Source organism: Oryctolagus cuniculus, chromosome 17 (assembly GCF_051225735.1).
Source record: "Oryctolagus cuniculus isolate XC-2025 breed Fujian yellow rabbit chromosome 17, ASM5122573v1, whole genome shotgun sequence".
Taxonomy (NCBI): Eukaryota; Metazoa; Chordata; class Mammalia; order Lagomorpha; family Leporidae; genus Oryctolagus; species Oryctolagus cuniculus.
The window spans coordinates 2,782,483-2,799,391 of record NC_142883.1 but is presented as its reverse complement, the minus strand read 5'-3'; the positions used below and the strand labels follow the sequence as shown (position 1 = coordinate 2,799,391).

General features: G+C 65.7%; 2 protein-coding genes across 4 annotated transcripts in view; both read right to left on the bottom strand.

Annotated features, from left to right (window-relative positions):
- TIMP2 (TIMP metallopeptidase inhibitor 2) overlaps nt 1-16,909 on the bottom strand; it is a 41,687-nt gene that overhangs the window by 12,929 nt on the left and 11,849 nt on the right. Inside the window, exons 1-2 of one of the 3 annotated variants that reach the window (XM_051829929.3) lie at nt 16,538-16,676; nt 15,857-15,968 (exon numbers count right to left, since the gene is read on the bottom strand). The exons of the other annotated variants lie outside the window; for them this stretch is intronic. Of the exons in view, the coding sequence (XP_051685889.1) occupies nt 15,857 (1 nt within the window). The 5' untranslated portion in view covers nt 15,858-15,968; nt 16,538-16,676. Of the gene's footprint in view, nt 1-15,856; nt 15,969-16,537; nt 16,677-16,909 lie in introns of those variants that run through there. 3 annotated transcript variants of the gene reach the window in all.
- Nucleotides 8,207-10,437, bottom strand: CEP295NL (CEP295 N-terminal like). The gene has a single exon (XM_089317675.1). It carries the CDS (start codon nt 10,258-10,260, stop codon nt 8,761-8,763), a length of 1,500 nt encoding a protein of 499 aa, XP_089173801.1. The 5' UTR covers nt 10,261-10,437; the 3' UTR covers nt 8,207-8,760.

Genomic DNA, 16,909 nt, shown 5'->3' with positions numbered 1-16,909 from the left:
GCCACCACGGGAACCAGAGACGCTGCTGGCGTCACCGGGTCACGGTCACCCGACTTCTCGAGGCTGTGCTGGGGTCAGGGCGGCGCGGTCCGCGGCACGCAGCGCCTAGCACACGGCATGTGCCTGTTTAGGATGACAACCTAAACAGCACCGCGGGGCAGAGCAGGGCAAGCGGCCGTGCGTGGGGAGGGCCCCGGGGAGCACACGGGGCCGGGCGCCCCGTGCACAGCGTGGGCCAGGTCAGCGCGCCGTGTGCACGCCCCACAGCGCCTCCTGGACCCTGGCTTCGCTCCAGACTGCGACAGCAGCTTCCCTTTGTCAACTGGTGGGGCCCATGCGGTGGCACCGTCTGCCAACACCGTAGCTGAGCTGTCTCCTGCGACACCGCCGTCCCGCATGAGCGAGGTTAGATGCCCAGCAGTTGCACGTCCCATCCAGCTCCCTGCTAAGGCACCTGGGAAAAGCTGTGGAAGACGGCCCGAGGGCTTGGGCCCCTGCACCTGCTTGGGAAACCGGGCAGAAGCTCCTGACTCCTGGCTTTGGATCTGCCCAGCCTGGGCTGTTGCGGCCACTTGGGGAGTGAACCAGCGGATGAAGACCTCTCTGTGTCTCTCCTTTTCTCTGCAATTCTGCCTTTAAAATAAATTTAAAAATCTTAAAAAAGAAGGGTCCAGGGTAGATTTGTAGTGTCAAGACTAGAAACTTGGGGCCAGTGCTGTGGCATAGTGAGTAAAGCCACCGCCTGCAGTGCCGGCATCCCATATGGGCACCAGTTCGAGTCCCGGCTGCTCCACTTCTGATCCAGCTCTCTGCTGTGGCCAAGAAGGCAGTGGAAGATGGCCCAAGTCCCTGGGCCCCTGCACCCACGTGGGAGACCCAGAGAAGCTCCTGGCTCCTGGCTTCAGCCTGGCCCAGCTCTGTTTGTTGCAGCCAACTGGGGAATGAAGCAGCAGATGGAAGCTCTCTCTCTCTCTCTCTCTCTCTCTCTCTCTCTGCCTCTCCTTTTCTCTGTGTGTAACTCTGACTTTCAAATAAATAAATAAATAAATAAATCTTTTAAAAAAATAAATAAGCTGGCACCGAGGTGGCCGGACGCCTGCAGGGAGCGGGGGAAGGGAAGCAGAGAGCCTTGGCCTCCCGCTGTGCCGCCCGGCCCTGGGACCCCATGGGGACTCTCCCTTCCACTCGGGTGACAGCCTCCTTCCTCACTGTGCAACGACAGAGGCTGTGAGGGAGAGAAATCGGGGTCCAGCAGGAGGTTCCACGGAAACCTGGCCACACCCCGCCCAGCTGGCGAGAGCACCACGCTGCCCCTGGCCTGGTGGCCACCTGTCAAGGTCTCCAGCAACAGACCCACTCCGAGGGCACGCAGTGCAGGCAGGGACAGAGGCAAAGGGCGCCCCAGACCCCCAGCCACGGCCACCACTGTGGGCTCCAAGAGGACCCAGGGATGCAGAGCTGAGCCCTCCCCAGAGGCGGCGGGTCCGAGCCCCGGCCCTGAGAGGGACCGGTCAGGGACGGGGTAAAGCCCAGGCGGACACCTGTTCACTGACACTGACTGCGTGCCGGCCCTGGCTCAGGGACCAGAGGCAGCGCAGGGGCGGCCTGCGTGGCGACTCGGTTCTAACGGCTTTGCGCCCCCAAACCAGGGCCTCTCCCCAGGCGGCCCAGGGTGTTTCTTTTTCCCTCTCTCTTCTGCTGTTCACACAACATCTGGGTTTGAGATCAAGGGCGAAACACTGGCTGACAAATTCTCTGCAGACCCGGCTACTGGAATGCACCACCAGACTCCGTTCAAAGCACACGAACCGCATGGCCCCGCCGCACCCCTGGGCCCAGGGCCACGTGAAGTCACTCCCCACCCCCACCCCGCCAGAGGGGCCTGCAAAAACACCCGGAGGCCGCGCAGCCAGAACCAGGCGGGGGAGGCTGGGGAAAACAGAGGTCGCGGGGCCGAGCCAGAGGACTGCGGCCAGAGCAAAGGCGGGGGGCCAGGCCTGCAGCTGGAGGGGCTGCTGGAAACCGGGGGTCACCGGCCCAGGGGCGCAGCACCGGCAACGGGCTCCCCCGCTCCGTGGACCCGTGGGGGCCTCCAGTCACCCTCACGCAGCCCACCAAGGTCTTCCGGATCCAAGCACCACCGTAGCAGTTCCTGGGGAGGGCCAGCACGGGAGTCCGGCCCCCGCACACAGCCTACGGCTCCCACACTCGCTGAACTGCCGCCTCGCCGGGCGATGCCGCTCTCCCCACCACGTGCCGTCCCGGGGGGCCGCTCTGAGGCTGTGGCTGGGTCAGCCACCCCGAGGGGCAGCCGTGTGGTCACAGGGCCAGCCCTGCAGGAGGACGGCTGCTTCCTGGCGGCACACACGCTCACCGCGGCTGCAGCCGCACACGAACGCCCCAGCCCTCCCGCTGCGTCCTTGACTCCGGCAGAGTCACCCGCCAGCCGGCAGAGTCACCCGCCAGCCGTCTCAGGGGAATTCAAAAGGAAAACAGCTTCCTCTCCGCTTGCTGTGCTCGGCGTCCCCGTCCATTCGGGGAGAAACGCAAAGTCCTGTGGCCTTCATCTCGATGCTCGGGGGCGGGGGCACCCCGCGGCTGCCGCGCAGAGTAACCTGGCCAAGGCCATCTGACCTCCGAGTTCCGACCCGCTGTTCCGGAGGGTGGCCTTGGGGGCCTCCGTCTCAGCCACCCACGAGGCTCTCCAGTGGGAGTCTGGGCAGGGAGGCGGTGGTCCATCTCCCCGCTCAGCTGGGGACACACGTCCAGCAGTACCGCTGGAGACTCCGCCCCATGACCCCCCAGGTGTCCACAGGTACTTGAACGGCCTCCCTGGGATTACAGGGGGAGAGGAGAGACCAGCTGGAGCCCCTCTGCCCCGCCCCAGCCCGATCCCCGCTGGGATGGCGCCTGCTTCTGTTCATATGCCATGCTGACCTGTGCAGGGGCGGGGCACTGCCAGGGGAGGCACAGGGGGGTGGGCAGAGAGCCTGCAGGCCTGTGGGGTGTCCTCAGACCCACACATGGGCATGGTGGGCCGAGCAGGAAGCCGTCTCAAGGAAGGCACAGCTCGGGCCACCTGTCACCTGGGGCTCCGTCTCCCCCACCCCCACACCCACCCCCACCCCGGCGCCCTCGTGGGCAGCTGAGCACTGGGTTCTGGCCCGCCCCTTTCGGTCAGCGGGGGAGCAGACCTCCTCCAAGTTCGCTCCTTTTAGGGAAATGAGGGGGAAAAGGGGCTGAGTAATTAAAAACAGCCTTGCGGGAGTGGGCGGGGCCCAGGGCCACCGCCTCCCACAGCAGGGTCCCCCACAATCCTCTCCCCACCAGAGTTAGGGTGTGGGCAAACCCAGCCTGCTGGGCGCTGGGGAGGGTGGGGACAGCCGTGGCCACCCCACGACTCAGGCCACTCACAGCAGAGTATTTGGGGCTGGGGGCAGGGTTGAGAGGGGGCAGGGAGGGTGGCAGGAGCACATGGCAGGAACAGGGGACAGCAGAGCCCCCCTCACGAGCCTGGCATCTGAGGATGCGGCGGCCGCCTGCCTAGCGCAGACTCCCTGCCCCGCCGCGTCCACGTGAGCTGCGGCCACTGGGTGCCCGTCTCCATGGAGACCAGCTCTCCCATCCCCAATGCCTGCCTGTTTGCTTTGGCTCGCCTCGCGGTGCAGCGTGCCAGACACACGCAGCGCCCTCTGCCCGTCTCCCGCTGCCTTCCCCTGGCCCCCCGGGCCCCGGCCCCTGCCACCCTCTGCGACACCCCCCCACGCCCAGTCCCTCTCCCCACACCAGAGCCTCAGGCTGGGCCCTGCCCACTCACGTGCTGCTGACTCATTTGAAAAAAATGCTCGGGCTCCCGGGAGGGTTTGCTGAGAACAGTGCGGCTTTGTGGAGGGAACTGCACACAGCACTTTCTCCGCCAAGACCCCGCCGAGGAGCCCGAGCCCCAGGCCGGCCACTGCGCGGGCGGGGGCGGGCGCAGCCTGGAGGGGCGCCCCGGGAACCCACCACCCCGCAGGCTGAGGGGGGCGCCGGCAGCGGACAAGGGTCCTCTTGTCCCGCGGCTCCTGGTGGGCCGTGTGACCCCAGCAGCAGCACCAGGCCTCCCTGGCTGACTCATTTCACGAGGGCTGGACCCTTGTTTCAGGCCAGGCCAGCACCGACAGCCCAGAGCCCTGGCCCAGCCCTGGGACCCTGAGGGCTGAAGCAGGCCGGCTGTGCTTCTGGGAGATAGAACCAGTGCCCAGAGCCAGGGGCCCCTGTGGGCTCCTCTTTGCCTTCTTGCTAGCGCAGCCTGGCAAAGAAGACCAAGCTGCCAGCCCCCCCTTCCCAGGTGGCCCCTCCAAGCTGGACGCAGGTGGGGGCTGCAGCCGGCGCAGCCCCGTCCCCAGCCTGGGGTGGCCGGGCAGCAGCAGCCAGGCTGCGGCCGGAAGCTACACATCCACTGGTCTGTGACAGGGCTGCTGGGAGCTGAGACGCCTTCCGCGTCTTTGCAGGGGTCCTGGGCTAAGCTCTGAGTCCTGCCAGTGAGCACAGGCACACTGGCCAGCTCTGGGCTGGGAGAGGTGCCTCTGAGCAGAGGGGCCACGTCCAAACCAACTGCCCAGCCACGCACCTGCCAAAGCCCTACCCTGCGACAGCTGACCCCACCAGCAACCCCAGCTGATGTCACTGCCCCCAACCCCCTCCCAAAAACCTCTCGGACAGGGCGACCCATCCACCACCAGGTCAGCCACAGAGGCCTTCCCAAGTCCCCAGAGTTTGGGCAGAAAGGACCGCAAAGCAGGCAGGCAAGGAAGTGACCAGACAGGAGGGCTGCGGCAGAGTGGCGTGGGGAAGAGAGACTGTCCCCGGATGTGGGGACGAAGCACAAGGGCAGTGTAAGGCTCGGGGGCCACCAAGCACCCGAGAGGACCCCTGGGAGGAGCCAGGAGTGCTCTGGGAAGATGGGCTGGGCCTCCGTGTCGGGGCCCTCCCCGCCACCCCACAGCACCCTGGGGTGCCCTCTGCCCACCCACGTGGTGCCACCCCCTATTCTTCAGATGGAGGCTGGGCAAGGCAAGGCCGCCTGCAGGGCTGGGCGTGGCTCCAGGCCGGACCCCCAGGGCCGCTCCAGGGGGCGCTGAGGGAGGCCAGGCAGGCGCCAGCAGGGACGCACACCAGCAGGGATAAAGGCGGCGGTGAAGACGACGCCCGACGCGGGCACGAGGCTGGGGCGCGGCGCCCGGCTCAGAAGGAGCCTGAAGACACCAACACCGTGCCGGGCGGCAGAGCCACTGTCCTCGCCACCATGTTTCAGTCCTCGTGGAGGCTGCAGGGGGCGTGGAGAGGAGAGCCCAGGGAAACCTGCAGCCTCCCCAGACCCTCCAGGCCCCTGTGCGGTCGGGAGCAGGAGGGGAGCCAAGACCCCTAGGCCCCTGGGGACGGGAAGTCCCACCGCCTGCACAGGGGTCGCTGCAGAGCCGCCTCTCGGCGGGGGCAGGGTCCCAGGGGACTCTGTTGGCCACACCGCCGGCTTTGTTCAGAACAGGTGGGGAGGTGCAGGTGTCCCGTCTGGCTTCCAGGGGACAGTGGGTGTGGCGTCCCAGCAGAGATGACTCACCCCTCCCCCCCCCCGTGGCCTGCTGCCCATGCCTACCTTTAGCTCACGCGAGGCCGAGAATGGGCACTCGCTCCATCACCTGCAACGCACAGGCCACAAATGCCGCCCTTGGCGATGGAAACAAAAACAAGCAGGCGAGGGCTGGCTCAGACGGCTGCTTCCACGCCGCGGCCCTAAACCCAGTGACCCCCCCACGCCCTGAATGCCCCCCAGGCGGGGGCGGGCGGGCTCCGGGTCACCGCGGGACTCGCTGCGGAGCGAGGACGATGCATTTGGCGTGGAAGAACCGCAGGCCTCCAGGTCCCAGCATTCTTGACGTTTTACTTTCCATTTTATTTGAAAGAAAAAGATCTTCCATCTGCTGTTCACTCCACAGATGCCCGCAACAGCCAGGACCGGGCGGGGCCAAAGCCAGGAGCTGGGAACTCCATCCACGGCCCCCACGCGGGCGGGCAGGGGCCCAGGTACCTGCGCCAGCACCTGCTGCCTCCAGGGTGTGCAGCAGCGGGGGCTGGGTCGGAGGCGGGGCCAGGCCTCGGATACAGGATGTGGGGGTTCCAAGTGGTGTCTCAACGGCTCACCTGCTACCCGTTGTTCCTCCTTCCTCATGTGCAGCTTGGACGCAGGTGGGGAATGAAACCGGGACCCTAACCCACGACACTCTAGAACAGTGACAGCAAACCAAATCTCTGTGTCCACCATGGGAAAGCCACAGCCAGGAAACAGAGACCCAGGCGATCAGGACGTGAGATGCGGTTTCCTTGCTGAGGTTTCTGAGAGTTTAAAAAAACCAAACCACCAACCCCGTGGGACGCTGCCTCTGTCCCACTGGCATGAGTGGGACCCGTGACGGCTCTGCCAGCCTCGTGGTCTCCAGGAAACACAGCGATGACTCCCCAAAGTCCCGTGCGCTGGGCCAGCACCTCGCCCGGCGCTACAGGCTGCACCCTGCCAGGCACTGGGGTGTGTTTTACGCATCGCCGTGGGCTCGCCAGGAGGGGGGTCCTGTGCTTCTGCTGTGCGTCGCTCCCCGTCCAGCCCAGTGGCCGGCACGGTGTGGGTGGCACTCACTCTTATGTGTAAATGAGAAGGACTGTAGAAGCAGGTCCAGGCTTTGCCGAGGCGTAAACGGTGGACGTGGGAAGGAAAAGCCCACAAATGGACACCCCAGCTGTGCTGTCCAACGCTTCCAAAAGTGCTGTCCCCATCGGCACCGAAGCCGGGATGAAGCCACAGAAGCGCTTGTGACACCTGACCCGCTGCCCCAAATGCATTATGGGTACAGAACCAGGATGCTGGGAAGACGACTCAGACAGCAACAGGAGAACTTGTCTGCCGTGAAAATGACCCGGAGAGACCTCCGTATGGCACGGCCACACGCTGTCACGTTGGGCACGTGTGTATGGTAACCCCAACGTGAGCAGGTGTGCACCTAGGGAGGGGCGGGGCAGGAGAGGGGTGTGCCGGGGGCTCCGCAGCTATCCCAGGCCGTGGGTTTGGGTGGTGGCCCGCCATCACCCCTCCCATCCTCTACAAGACATAACGAGGTAACTCAGGCTGGCCGTGGATCACTGACACCCACGGCCGTCTCCAGGGCCAGGGATCCGTTGTGCTGGTGGGGGGGGGTGTGTGTGGTAGGGAGGCTCCCAAGTCACCCTAGTCCAGGGGCCCAAGGGTCAGATCCGCCCCCACCCATCTTTACTGGAAGGTAACCACACCCACTCACCACCCACTCTGTGTGCTGTCCACGCCCCAGGATTATAGCTGGCAGGAAAAAAGCCAGCCTGGGTCTCCACGGCTGCTGTAGGGGAGGGAAGCTGAGGGGTGGCAACTCCACTGCCACCCAGGGGAGTCTCCCAGGAGGGTGGGCTCTCTGGCTTCTCCCTCCCTCCCTCCCTCCCTCTGCCAAATTAAAGTTTTAAGACTGTATTAAAGGGGCCGGCGCTGTGGTGTAGCAGTTAAAGCCCTGCCCTGCAGGGCCGGCATCCCATATGGGCGCTGGTTTGTGTTCCGGCTGCTCCACTTCTGATCCAGCTCTCTGCTGTGGCCTGGGAAAGCAGCACAAGATGGCCCAGGTCTTTGGGCCCCTGCACCCACGTGGGAGACCCAGAAGAAGCTCCTGGCTCCTGGCTTTGGATCGGCACAGTGCCAGCCATTGTAGTCATTTGGGGAGTGAACCAGTGGATGGAAGACCTCTCTCTCTCCCTCTCTCTCTCTCTCTGCCTCTCTATAACTCTGCCTTTCAAATAAATAAAATAGATGTTTAAAAATAAAATAAAAGATAAGTTTCTATAAAAAAAGGAGACTGCACTAAGAGACTGACATTGTGGTCCAGCCTGCTACGCCATCACCTGCAGTGCTGGCATCCACGTCTGAGCACCGGTTCAAGTCCCGGCTGCTCCACTTCCCATCCAGCTCTCTGCTAATACACCTGGGAAAGCAGTGGAAGATGCCCGAGTGCTTGGGCCCTGCACCCGTGTGGGAGACCCAGATTGAGTTCCAGGCTCCTGCCTTCAGCCTGGCTGTTGGCGCCATTTGGGAAGTGAACCAGTGGATGGAAGCTCGCTCTCTCTCTCTCCCTCCCTCTCTCCCTCTTTGTTGCTCAGCTTTTCTTTCTTTCTTTCTTTCTTTCTTTCTTTCTTTCTTTCTTTCTTTTTTGTTGCTCAGCTTTTCAAATAAATAAATTTAAAAAAAAAACCCACAAACATATTTTTCTCCTTTGAAAGACAGAGAGGTTTTGGTTCAATCTCTCAGTCCACGTCTCAGCCAGCAGCGAAGCAACAAATGATGTATCTCTTGAAACCGTGCCTGTCTGACCTTGGGCGCCCCTGAGAGCCCAGCGTTCATTTGGCTAAAACGTCGGAGGAGCTGAATTCACCCAGAGTTCCCATCTGTCCCCGCGCACAGGAAAAGACACAGCCGGTGCGCGCGGGCTGGCCGCCTCCCTGGGCCCGCTCGGGCTCCCGTCTGGGTGCGAGGAGCTTCCCCACGGGGAACGCTGTCTGAAAGGCAGGACTAGGGAGGGAGCCCGGGGGAAGGACCCGACACTGCCAGTGTCACAGACGCCTAAGGAGAGACGCAGACACTGATCGGAGAGAGGCAGGTGCCGGCCGCTCCCCAGCCGGCATCGGCGTGTATTGGTCCCGGCGGGGCCCCTCCTCCTAGCAGGCCCTCTGGAACTCCTGCAGACGCCTCCGGGCCTGCTCCAGAAACTGCTGGTGGGCCTTGTTCTGCTCCAGGATCTGCTGCTGCAGGTCGCGGACCATCTGACTCTGCCTGTCCTCGTCCACCCCGGCGCTGCCCAGAGGGCACGTGTAGTCCCTCTCCTTGGTCTGGGCCGTGCTGGGGCAGGACTTCAGGTGCGCCAGGAGCGCCCTCCTCCGCTCCCGCCGCTCCTCCTCCAGCTCCGCCATGTAGTGGATTTCCAAGCTCATGTCTGGGTGTTCGGTTTGTTCCAGCAGCGCCTGCTCCAGCTCCGACTTCCGCCTTTGTCTCGACGCCGTCCAGCCTGCCCGGGCCTCCACCAGCGAGGCCGGCGTGGGTGGCTCTGGTCCGGACTCGGAGCTGTGCAGCCGCGGGGCCTCCTGGTCCGTAGACGTTCCTGCCTCGGGGGGCAGGGGCTGATTTTCGATCTTCAGCGTGGGCTTGGCGGTCGGATGGTGTCTGGGGTTCTCCACCTCGCTTAGTAAGTGCTTCAAATCGGTTTTGAATAAAATCTGCGAGGGCTCCGCCTCTATCGGGCTCCCAGGATCCCCAGCGGGCACTGCTGCGTCGACAGCTCTCTCCCCGGCCAGGGCCCCTCCTCCGGGTTCCTGCGTCTCCGAGGAGCCCCGTCCTGCACTGGGGTCCCGGTCCAGCTCGGGCCTCAGTTTAAGGTGCAAACTCAGGTGCTCCTTCAGCTTCTGGTTTGTGTTAAACAGCGCCTCCAGGGCAAGCTGCAGCTCTCTCTGGTACCTGTTCTTGGCACCCTGCTGGCGAGGAGCCGCCTGGGGCCCCGCCCCTCTCTCTCGGGTGGGGCCCACGGGGCCCTTGGCACTCGGATCCCAGCAGCCCCTCCCCGGCTGCCTCCGACCCTGCTGACCTGGGGCCCTCTCCCCTCCCTCCTGTGGCCTGACGTCACCCATGGGAGCCAGGAGCGGGTGCAGCCTCTCCCGGGCCGGCCCTCTGCTCCCCCGGGGCTCCCCGGGCCGGCGGCTGCTGCTGCTGCTGGCCGCAGGTGCCCGCTTCCCTTTGCTCTTCTCCAGTGGCCCCGGGGAGGGGGGGCCTCCCGGCTTCCCTGGGCCCCCCGACTTCTTGTGGGACTTGGCCTGCCCGTTCTGCGGCTTCGTCAGCTTCTCTTCTCGCAGGCCGGCCTTGTGCTTCTTGGCCCACGGGGGGCTCGGTGCTCCTCGCCGGGCCGGCTCCACCGAGTCACATTGGTTCTCTGCCGGCCCTCCTGTCCCACGCAACAGCCGTGCCAAGGACAGCCGCTCCGGGCCCCGCACCTGCAGGGGCTGCGCGCCCTCCCACAGCACCCTCAGCTCCTCAGCCAGGCACAGCAGCTGCTGGCCCTGCAGGGCCCCGGCGCCTTCTTCTCTGAGCGTGCGATTCTGCCAGGAGAGCGAGGCTTCGGCGGCGGCGGCTGGGCTGGGCCGAGCGCCTTGCTCCCGGCCTCTCTGCATGCGTGCGAGCCCTGTGGACCTGGCTGCCCGGGGCAGGTGGCGGCGGCCAGGAGCCGGAGCTTCTGGAAGCCCCAGACGATACACAACTGTTCCACGGCACACCTGCAGGGACGGGACGAGGCACAGGCTCCCAGGGCCTTCCACGGCCCCGCCCCTGCCCGCCAGGCCCCCCAGGGCCCTCGCACGGCCCCACCCCTGCCCTCCAGGCCCCCCAGGGCCTTCGCACGGCCCCGCCCCTGCCCGCCAGGCCCCGCCCCATGCCCCCCCCCCCCTTGGATGGGAGCTCCTGGGCAGCTTTTTTTTTTTTTTAACCGTGTGTGGTTTTGCTTCCCGGGGGCAGCACTGGAGGGAGGGGTGCTGGTGGCCGGTGGTCTGCGGAGGCGGGGATTCCGCCACACATCCTGTAGCGCACAGGACGGCCCTGGCCAGATGCTGACCGAGCTGGCACTGAGACCCCCACCCCAGGGGGCTGGGCCCGGGCTGTGGGGGAGGGGCGGAATGGCAGCACCTGAAGGCAAATCTGGGGGAGCAGCTGTGGGCTCTGCTGCTTAGGGGGGAAGGAAGAGAGGAGGAGGCGCTCGGCAGGGTGTGTGAGCGAGTGTCCGTGTGAGCGAGTGTCTGTGTGTGCGAGCGTCCGTGTGTGCGAGCGTCCGTGTGGGAGTGTCTGTGTGGGGGAGCGTCTGTGTGTCCCGGGTATGTGTGTGTGACAAGTGTCTGTGTGTGCAGGGTGTGTGTGTGTGCAGGGTGTGTGTGTGTGCAGGGTGTGTGTGCGAGCGTCCGTGTGTGGGAGCATCCGTGTGTGCGAGCGTCTGTGTGTGCAGGGTGTGTGTGTGTGTGCAGGGTGTGTGTGTGTGCGGGGTGTGTGTGCGAGCGTCCGTGTGTGCAAGCATCCGTGTGAGCGAGCGTCCGTGTGGGAGTGTCTGTGTGTGCAGGGTGTGTCTGTGTGTAGGGAGTGTCCGTGTGTGCAGGGTGTGTGTGTGTGCAGGGTGTGTCTGTGTGTGCAGGGTGTGTGAGCGAGTATCCGTGTGTGCGTCCGTGAGTGCGTGCACGTGTATCCACATCTGTGCGTGCGTGCACGACTGCTGATCGCCTCTCTCTGAACCCCAGTGGGCGCCTCATGAGTTAGCAGAGGCCGCCTCGCCTGGGCCCCGGCAGCAGGAAGGCCCGGGCCGTCAGGCCTTCCCGGGGCGCAGTGGCTCCACACCCAAAGTTCACCGGCTTGCAGCTCATGCCAGAGACGGCCCGACTTGTCAGCTAAAGGAGCCGCTTCCGGGGCAGCCGTGCCCCGCCCTGCCCGGCCCCTTCATGACAGGAGCCCCAGCAGCCGGAGTGGAACGCAGCCAGGGCAGTCAGACACCGCCAGTGTCCGCATCACAGCCACAGGAGCCGTGTGGCTGCCACCGCCCGCCCCCAGCACTTCCGCCCACTCGTCGTTTTCACACCCTGCAAAGGTGAGGAGCTGTTACCACCCCTGGTTCACAGACGGGGAAACTGAGGCAGGCAGACATGGAGACACCTGACCTGGGTCACAGCCAGCCAGGGGCAGACAAACCAGGCCACGGACAGGATCGCACACTCAGAACAGTGGCTGGCGTGACGGTCGCCTGCCTTCCGCTGTGGCGGGCCGGGCCGGGGACAGGTGCAGGGCTCAGGGAGAAAGCTGGGTACCGAGACTGTCGACCAAGGTGCCGCAGAGAGGAATCCAGACCCTGGCCTCACAGCACACGCAAAAGCTAACTCACAGGGACCCACGGCCCTCGATGGAACGTGGAAAATCCTTCATGCTTCGAGTGACGCCCAGGTGCACACGGGTTCACGACCTCGGGCGTGGCGAGGACTTCTCAGTGCCAGACACACAGGCAGTAAACAGGGAATCGGCAAATGGGCGTCACCAAAGCTAAACCCTCCGCCAGGACACCCCTCTCAAGACGCCGACTGGAAGGGAGGAGTAAGACTTAAATCCAGACAAACCAACCAGACGGCAAGAGGGCGGATCGGCTAACTAAAACGCGTCCGGGGCTCACACGGCCACCAGGGCGCACAGACAGACGTCCAGCCTCAGCCGTGGCTAGGGAAAGGTGGATGGGAGGGAACGGACACACTGACACCCCCGAGGACGGCCATGACTCAAGAGCTGGCAGCAGGCGGAGAAGCCGGAGCCTTCTGAACAGTGCCCGCGGGGCTGCCGGCAGGTGCAGCCGCCGTGGAAAGCAGCCGAGGTAAGGCTGGGCTCACCGGACGACCAGGAACTCCGACCCCGTGTCTACTCGCACGGGAACTGGAAGCCAGTGTCCACGCAAAGACGGAAGCAGGGGTTGAAGGAGCTGGGTTTGAGTCGGGGTCTCAGATGCCAAAGCCCGAGCGTTTCCCACCACCGTAACGGCCACGGGGGCGTCCAGACAGGTGGGGAGGGGTCCGTCTTGGAAGATGCCTGGCGAGAACGTGTGTGAAGTCCGACTGCTCTGCCTGAGCCACTGGCCCACACCTCACACCCTCCCTGGACACAGCAAAACCTGTAGGAGCCTGCGCCGCCCGTGCCCTCTTGGCTCCGCCCCGACCCCGCTGCACCCTGTGCCGCGTCCACCGCAGAACTGTGCCGTGGAGTTTTCTGGAGACACACACACACACAGAGACGGACAACTCTGGACAGAGATCTTGAGGACAAAGTTCAGCAAAGTGCAGTCAGCTGACACGGCCGTCACACCCGTGGCCACCACCACAGCCCCAGCCAACGGGAGACCAGAGGCGGGGTCTCATGGCTGCTGAAGCGCTGGCCACGCCCACGGTGCCCAGGGACAGCGCCTGCTCGCCCGCCGAGCTGGTGGCCTCCCCTGCGGGGACCTGCCTGCTCTCCCGGCATCCCCGTCTCTCCAGTCCCTCAGACAGGCTGCCAGGGTCCCAGGCAGGACCCGTGCTCGGGCTGGGGTGCTCGGGCTGGGTTGCTCGGGCTGGGGTCCTCGCGCCAGTGCCCTCTGCAGAGCCCCCACCCTCCCTGCTTGCTGCACAGAAGCGTCCCAGCGCCCGAGTCCCTCATGTCCTTGTGGGCAGCACCCGAGCCTCCCAGGGCACAGCGTGGACACTGGGCCCGTTCTCTCGTGCGCTATTTGGCCCTGCGGCCCTGTGCACGGAGCCAGCCGCAGCGGCCACACCCAGGCAGCTGTTCAGACCCCTGCACGAGAGGGACCCTTGTCACGGGCCAGGGAAGCACCAGGGTCTGCAGCCGGTTCGCTGGCCTCCTTGCTCCCCACAGCCTGTGGGCAGCCCGGGGACAACAAGTGTCAGGGTTCCAGGCTGTGCAGCGGCCCCGAGGGGCTCCCAGCGGAGGGGCCGGCGTGCGACTCTGTCTCAGTGCCAGCAGCACGAGGCCGTCCACTCAGGTCCACTGGGGGGTACTGCGGTATAAACACGGCACAGGCCCACCCAGGACCCTGCTCCTGAGAGGCAGGTGGTCACACAGCGGCTCAGCCCTCCAACGGGGCAGCGGGGGGGGGGGGGGGGTCGCTGTCACCGAACTGCTACCAGCTGCACACAGCCAAGTGTGCAGGGCTGACCCTGGTACACGGTTCTCCCCGAACAACCCACACAGCCGACACCGGCCCGGTCCTCTCCCAGGATGACCGCAGGACGCGGGCGGCCTCCTCCCTCCCGAGTCAGCCCCTCCCTTCCGCCACCCGGGGCTGGAAGCCGCCACAGCAGCTCCGAGCCCTGGGGACCATGTGCAGCTGTTTCACACACAGGAGGAAGCAGGGTTGAAGGGAGCTGGCTGTGTGGACGAGGCACTGGGCACACCCACCCCTGGCTGACAGCTCACCTGGTGACTTCACCCCACGCCTCCCCATCACACACGGCCTCACCTGGAGGGCGACACCTACACCCCCGTCCCCATTTCCGACGCTGGGACACGCGGGTTAAGGCCAAGGTCGGGGCCTAGCCTGAGTCTGCAGGGCCAGGGAGCTCCTACGGCCCCACCGCTGCTGGCCACGGACCACACACTGGGCACCGAGGCCCTGGTCAACGGGGCTGCACCCGCCTTGCCTTACTCTGCCCCTCCTCCTCCCCGCTCCATAGCCGAGCCCTGACCATCTCTCTCCCGAGCCCCTGAAGCCCCTGTGGCACCCCCACGCCTCCCGCCACTGGGTCCCCAGTGTCGGACCAGCAGGAATGCAGAGGGGGTCACAGCCCCCGCGGCCCTGCGGTCAAAGCTCTGGTGCCCAGGCCTGCCCCGGACAGCCTGCCCCAGCCTCTGCGGGGAGCGGCCTGGGCTTCACTCAGTTCCCCAGAGGCTCCCACCCGGCTCCCCGGCCCGTCTGTCCCATCCCAGAGAGCTGGGTACAGGGCAGGGCCCGGCGGCGCCAAGCACCCCGCAGCCGGGTCTGGCATCCTTACCTTGCACCGAGACTTAGCCGCCTCCCCACCTTCCCCAGCCCAGGCTCCACCCACTCCCCGGAGGACGCCTCCCAACCTCCCACAGGGCCACCGCCCAGGCCACACAAAACTGGCCACAGCAAGGACGTCCCGAGTCCCTGAGTGAATCCAACCGGCATTTCTGCCCTGGGGAGCACACGGAGGCGCCCGTTTGAGAGCTCTGGGCTGTGTCTGTGGGGTGATGAGAGAGGACATCCCTCCAGGCTTCCAGGGTGCACACAGTACGCCCCTAAGCTACACGTGATGTGGGTTTGGAAGCCGACGGTAGCTCCCCAGGCCCTCCTCCCCTCTGGAAAAGTTTCCATCCACCGGTCCGATGGCAGCTTAGCCCCCAAAACCACCGTGACGGTCACCCACGCGAGCAAGCACCTTACACTTGTGTCCAAGTAACAGCAAACCAGGTCAGAGGTAGCTCCAGACCCTCCCCACCCACCCAGGACACACACGGCCCCCGGGGGGGACGGAGCTCACACCTCCCGAGAGCCAGGGCAGCTCCCACACGCGGCCAACCCTGCGACGGACGGCAAGAACGGCAACTGGCCCCCCACTCACACGGGGTCCCCACATCCAGCCACGCAAGCACACAGCCAGAGAAGGCAGCGACGAGGGGCGAGGGGCAAGCGTGGGCAGACACGTGGTCACCCAGACAGCCAAGCCGATCCGCACCTGTGTGCACACACCTGCGGCGAGCCCAGCCCCACGCCTGCCAGACCTCACCAGGACGCCCAGCACCCGGCTCTGAGACCCGGCACTCGAGCTCGGCAGGTCCCAGGCACACGGTGTCCTCAAGGACTTGGTGCCCCAGGCACAGCCAGGGCCACGGCGTAAAGTGGCAAGCTCACGACAGAAGGGCTGACCCGAGGAGGGCTCAGCAAGCTGGCCGAGCAGCGGGAGAGACGAGCGGCGGCGCCGGCAGCGCTCGGAGAGGGGCAGCGGGGTCACCATGGGCCGGGGGAGGCGGCTGCCGGCTCGGGGCTCAGGAGGAGATGAAAGAAACGGGAGGAGTCCACAGGCGCCAGGGGCAGGCAGGGCAGGGGACAGAGCCGCCTAGAGCAGGCTGGCGTGGAACCGGCCACGGCGTGGCCTCGGCCAGCTGCCTGACCCAGGCTGCCTCAGTTTGCTCGTCTGTAAGGTGGGTCCGTAGCTGCTGGGGAGCAGGGTGGTTACTCACTGTGCGTGTCTGCAGACGACCGCGCTACGCCGCTGGGCACACATCACGTGCAGGGAGGCACCCTCTACGGCGCTGTCTTGAACTCATTGGGCAGGCAGCGGAACGCCCATCCCTGGAGGCACCCGAGCCAGGCCCAGACAAAACGGTCGTCAGAAACACGGCGACCCCGCATCTCCAACACCACACCTGGGACCCCCGTGAGCTGGGGGCTGTGGGAGACCAGGAGCCCCGTCAGCCCCGGGAGGCCGCTTCACCCGTGCGCGTCTCTCGCCGTCTCCCTGGTGCGCGGCCAGCAACGGGCCGCTCCAGGCGGCTGGGCACTCAGCCCCTGGGGAGCCAGCTCAGCTCACTGCACCCAGTTCCTCCTCCACACACCCACACCGAGGCAGCCCGGCCTGCAGACTTACAGCTGAGGGGCCGCGGACACAGCTGCTGGCTTACTAAACAGACAACGGCAACTTCTGCCCCCACGTGCCCTGCCCAGGCCGGGGTCCCGGTTCCAGCAGCTGCTCCTGCCCTGCCAGAACACCCCCTCCACCCCCCCCCCCGCCCCAGTTCTCCAAACAGCCCCTTCCCCCTCCAGAACAAACGCCCGGGGAGGGCCCGTGGTGCCGGGGCTTCCTCCCAGCTCAGCCCAGAGGCCCTCAGCTGCCTCCTCCCTCCCAAAGACGCAACAGTAACCTCGGCCTCGAGGCGTCCCTGCGGGGTCTCCGGGGCCCACTGACCACGGCCGCTGGAGCTGCAGCTCCCACCTCCACCTGCAGCTCAGCCGCCTGCTCCTGCTGGTGCACTGTGGCCAGTGCGGCCATGGGAACAGCACAGCTGTGCTGTGACATCACCGCAGAGCAAGGTCAGGGCCAGTGCCCAGCCAAGGGGCCCCTGGCAAGGCCGTGGCTCAGGCAGCAGCCGGCCAGCCGGGGCGGGGGCCTCGGGAGAAAGGGGCACACAGGGCAGCACTCCCACGACCGGCACCCCCCCCCCCCCCGCGAGCTGTGCACATCAGAGAGGCACACGTCAAGGTCAGGTCTCCCTGCGACTCCTTCTGCCGGCTGG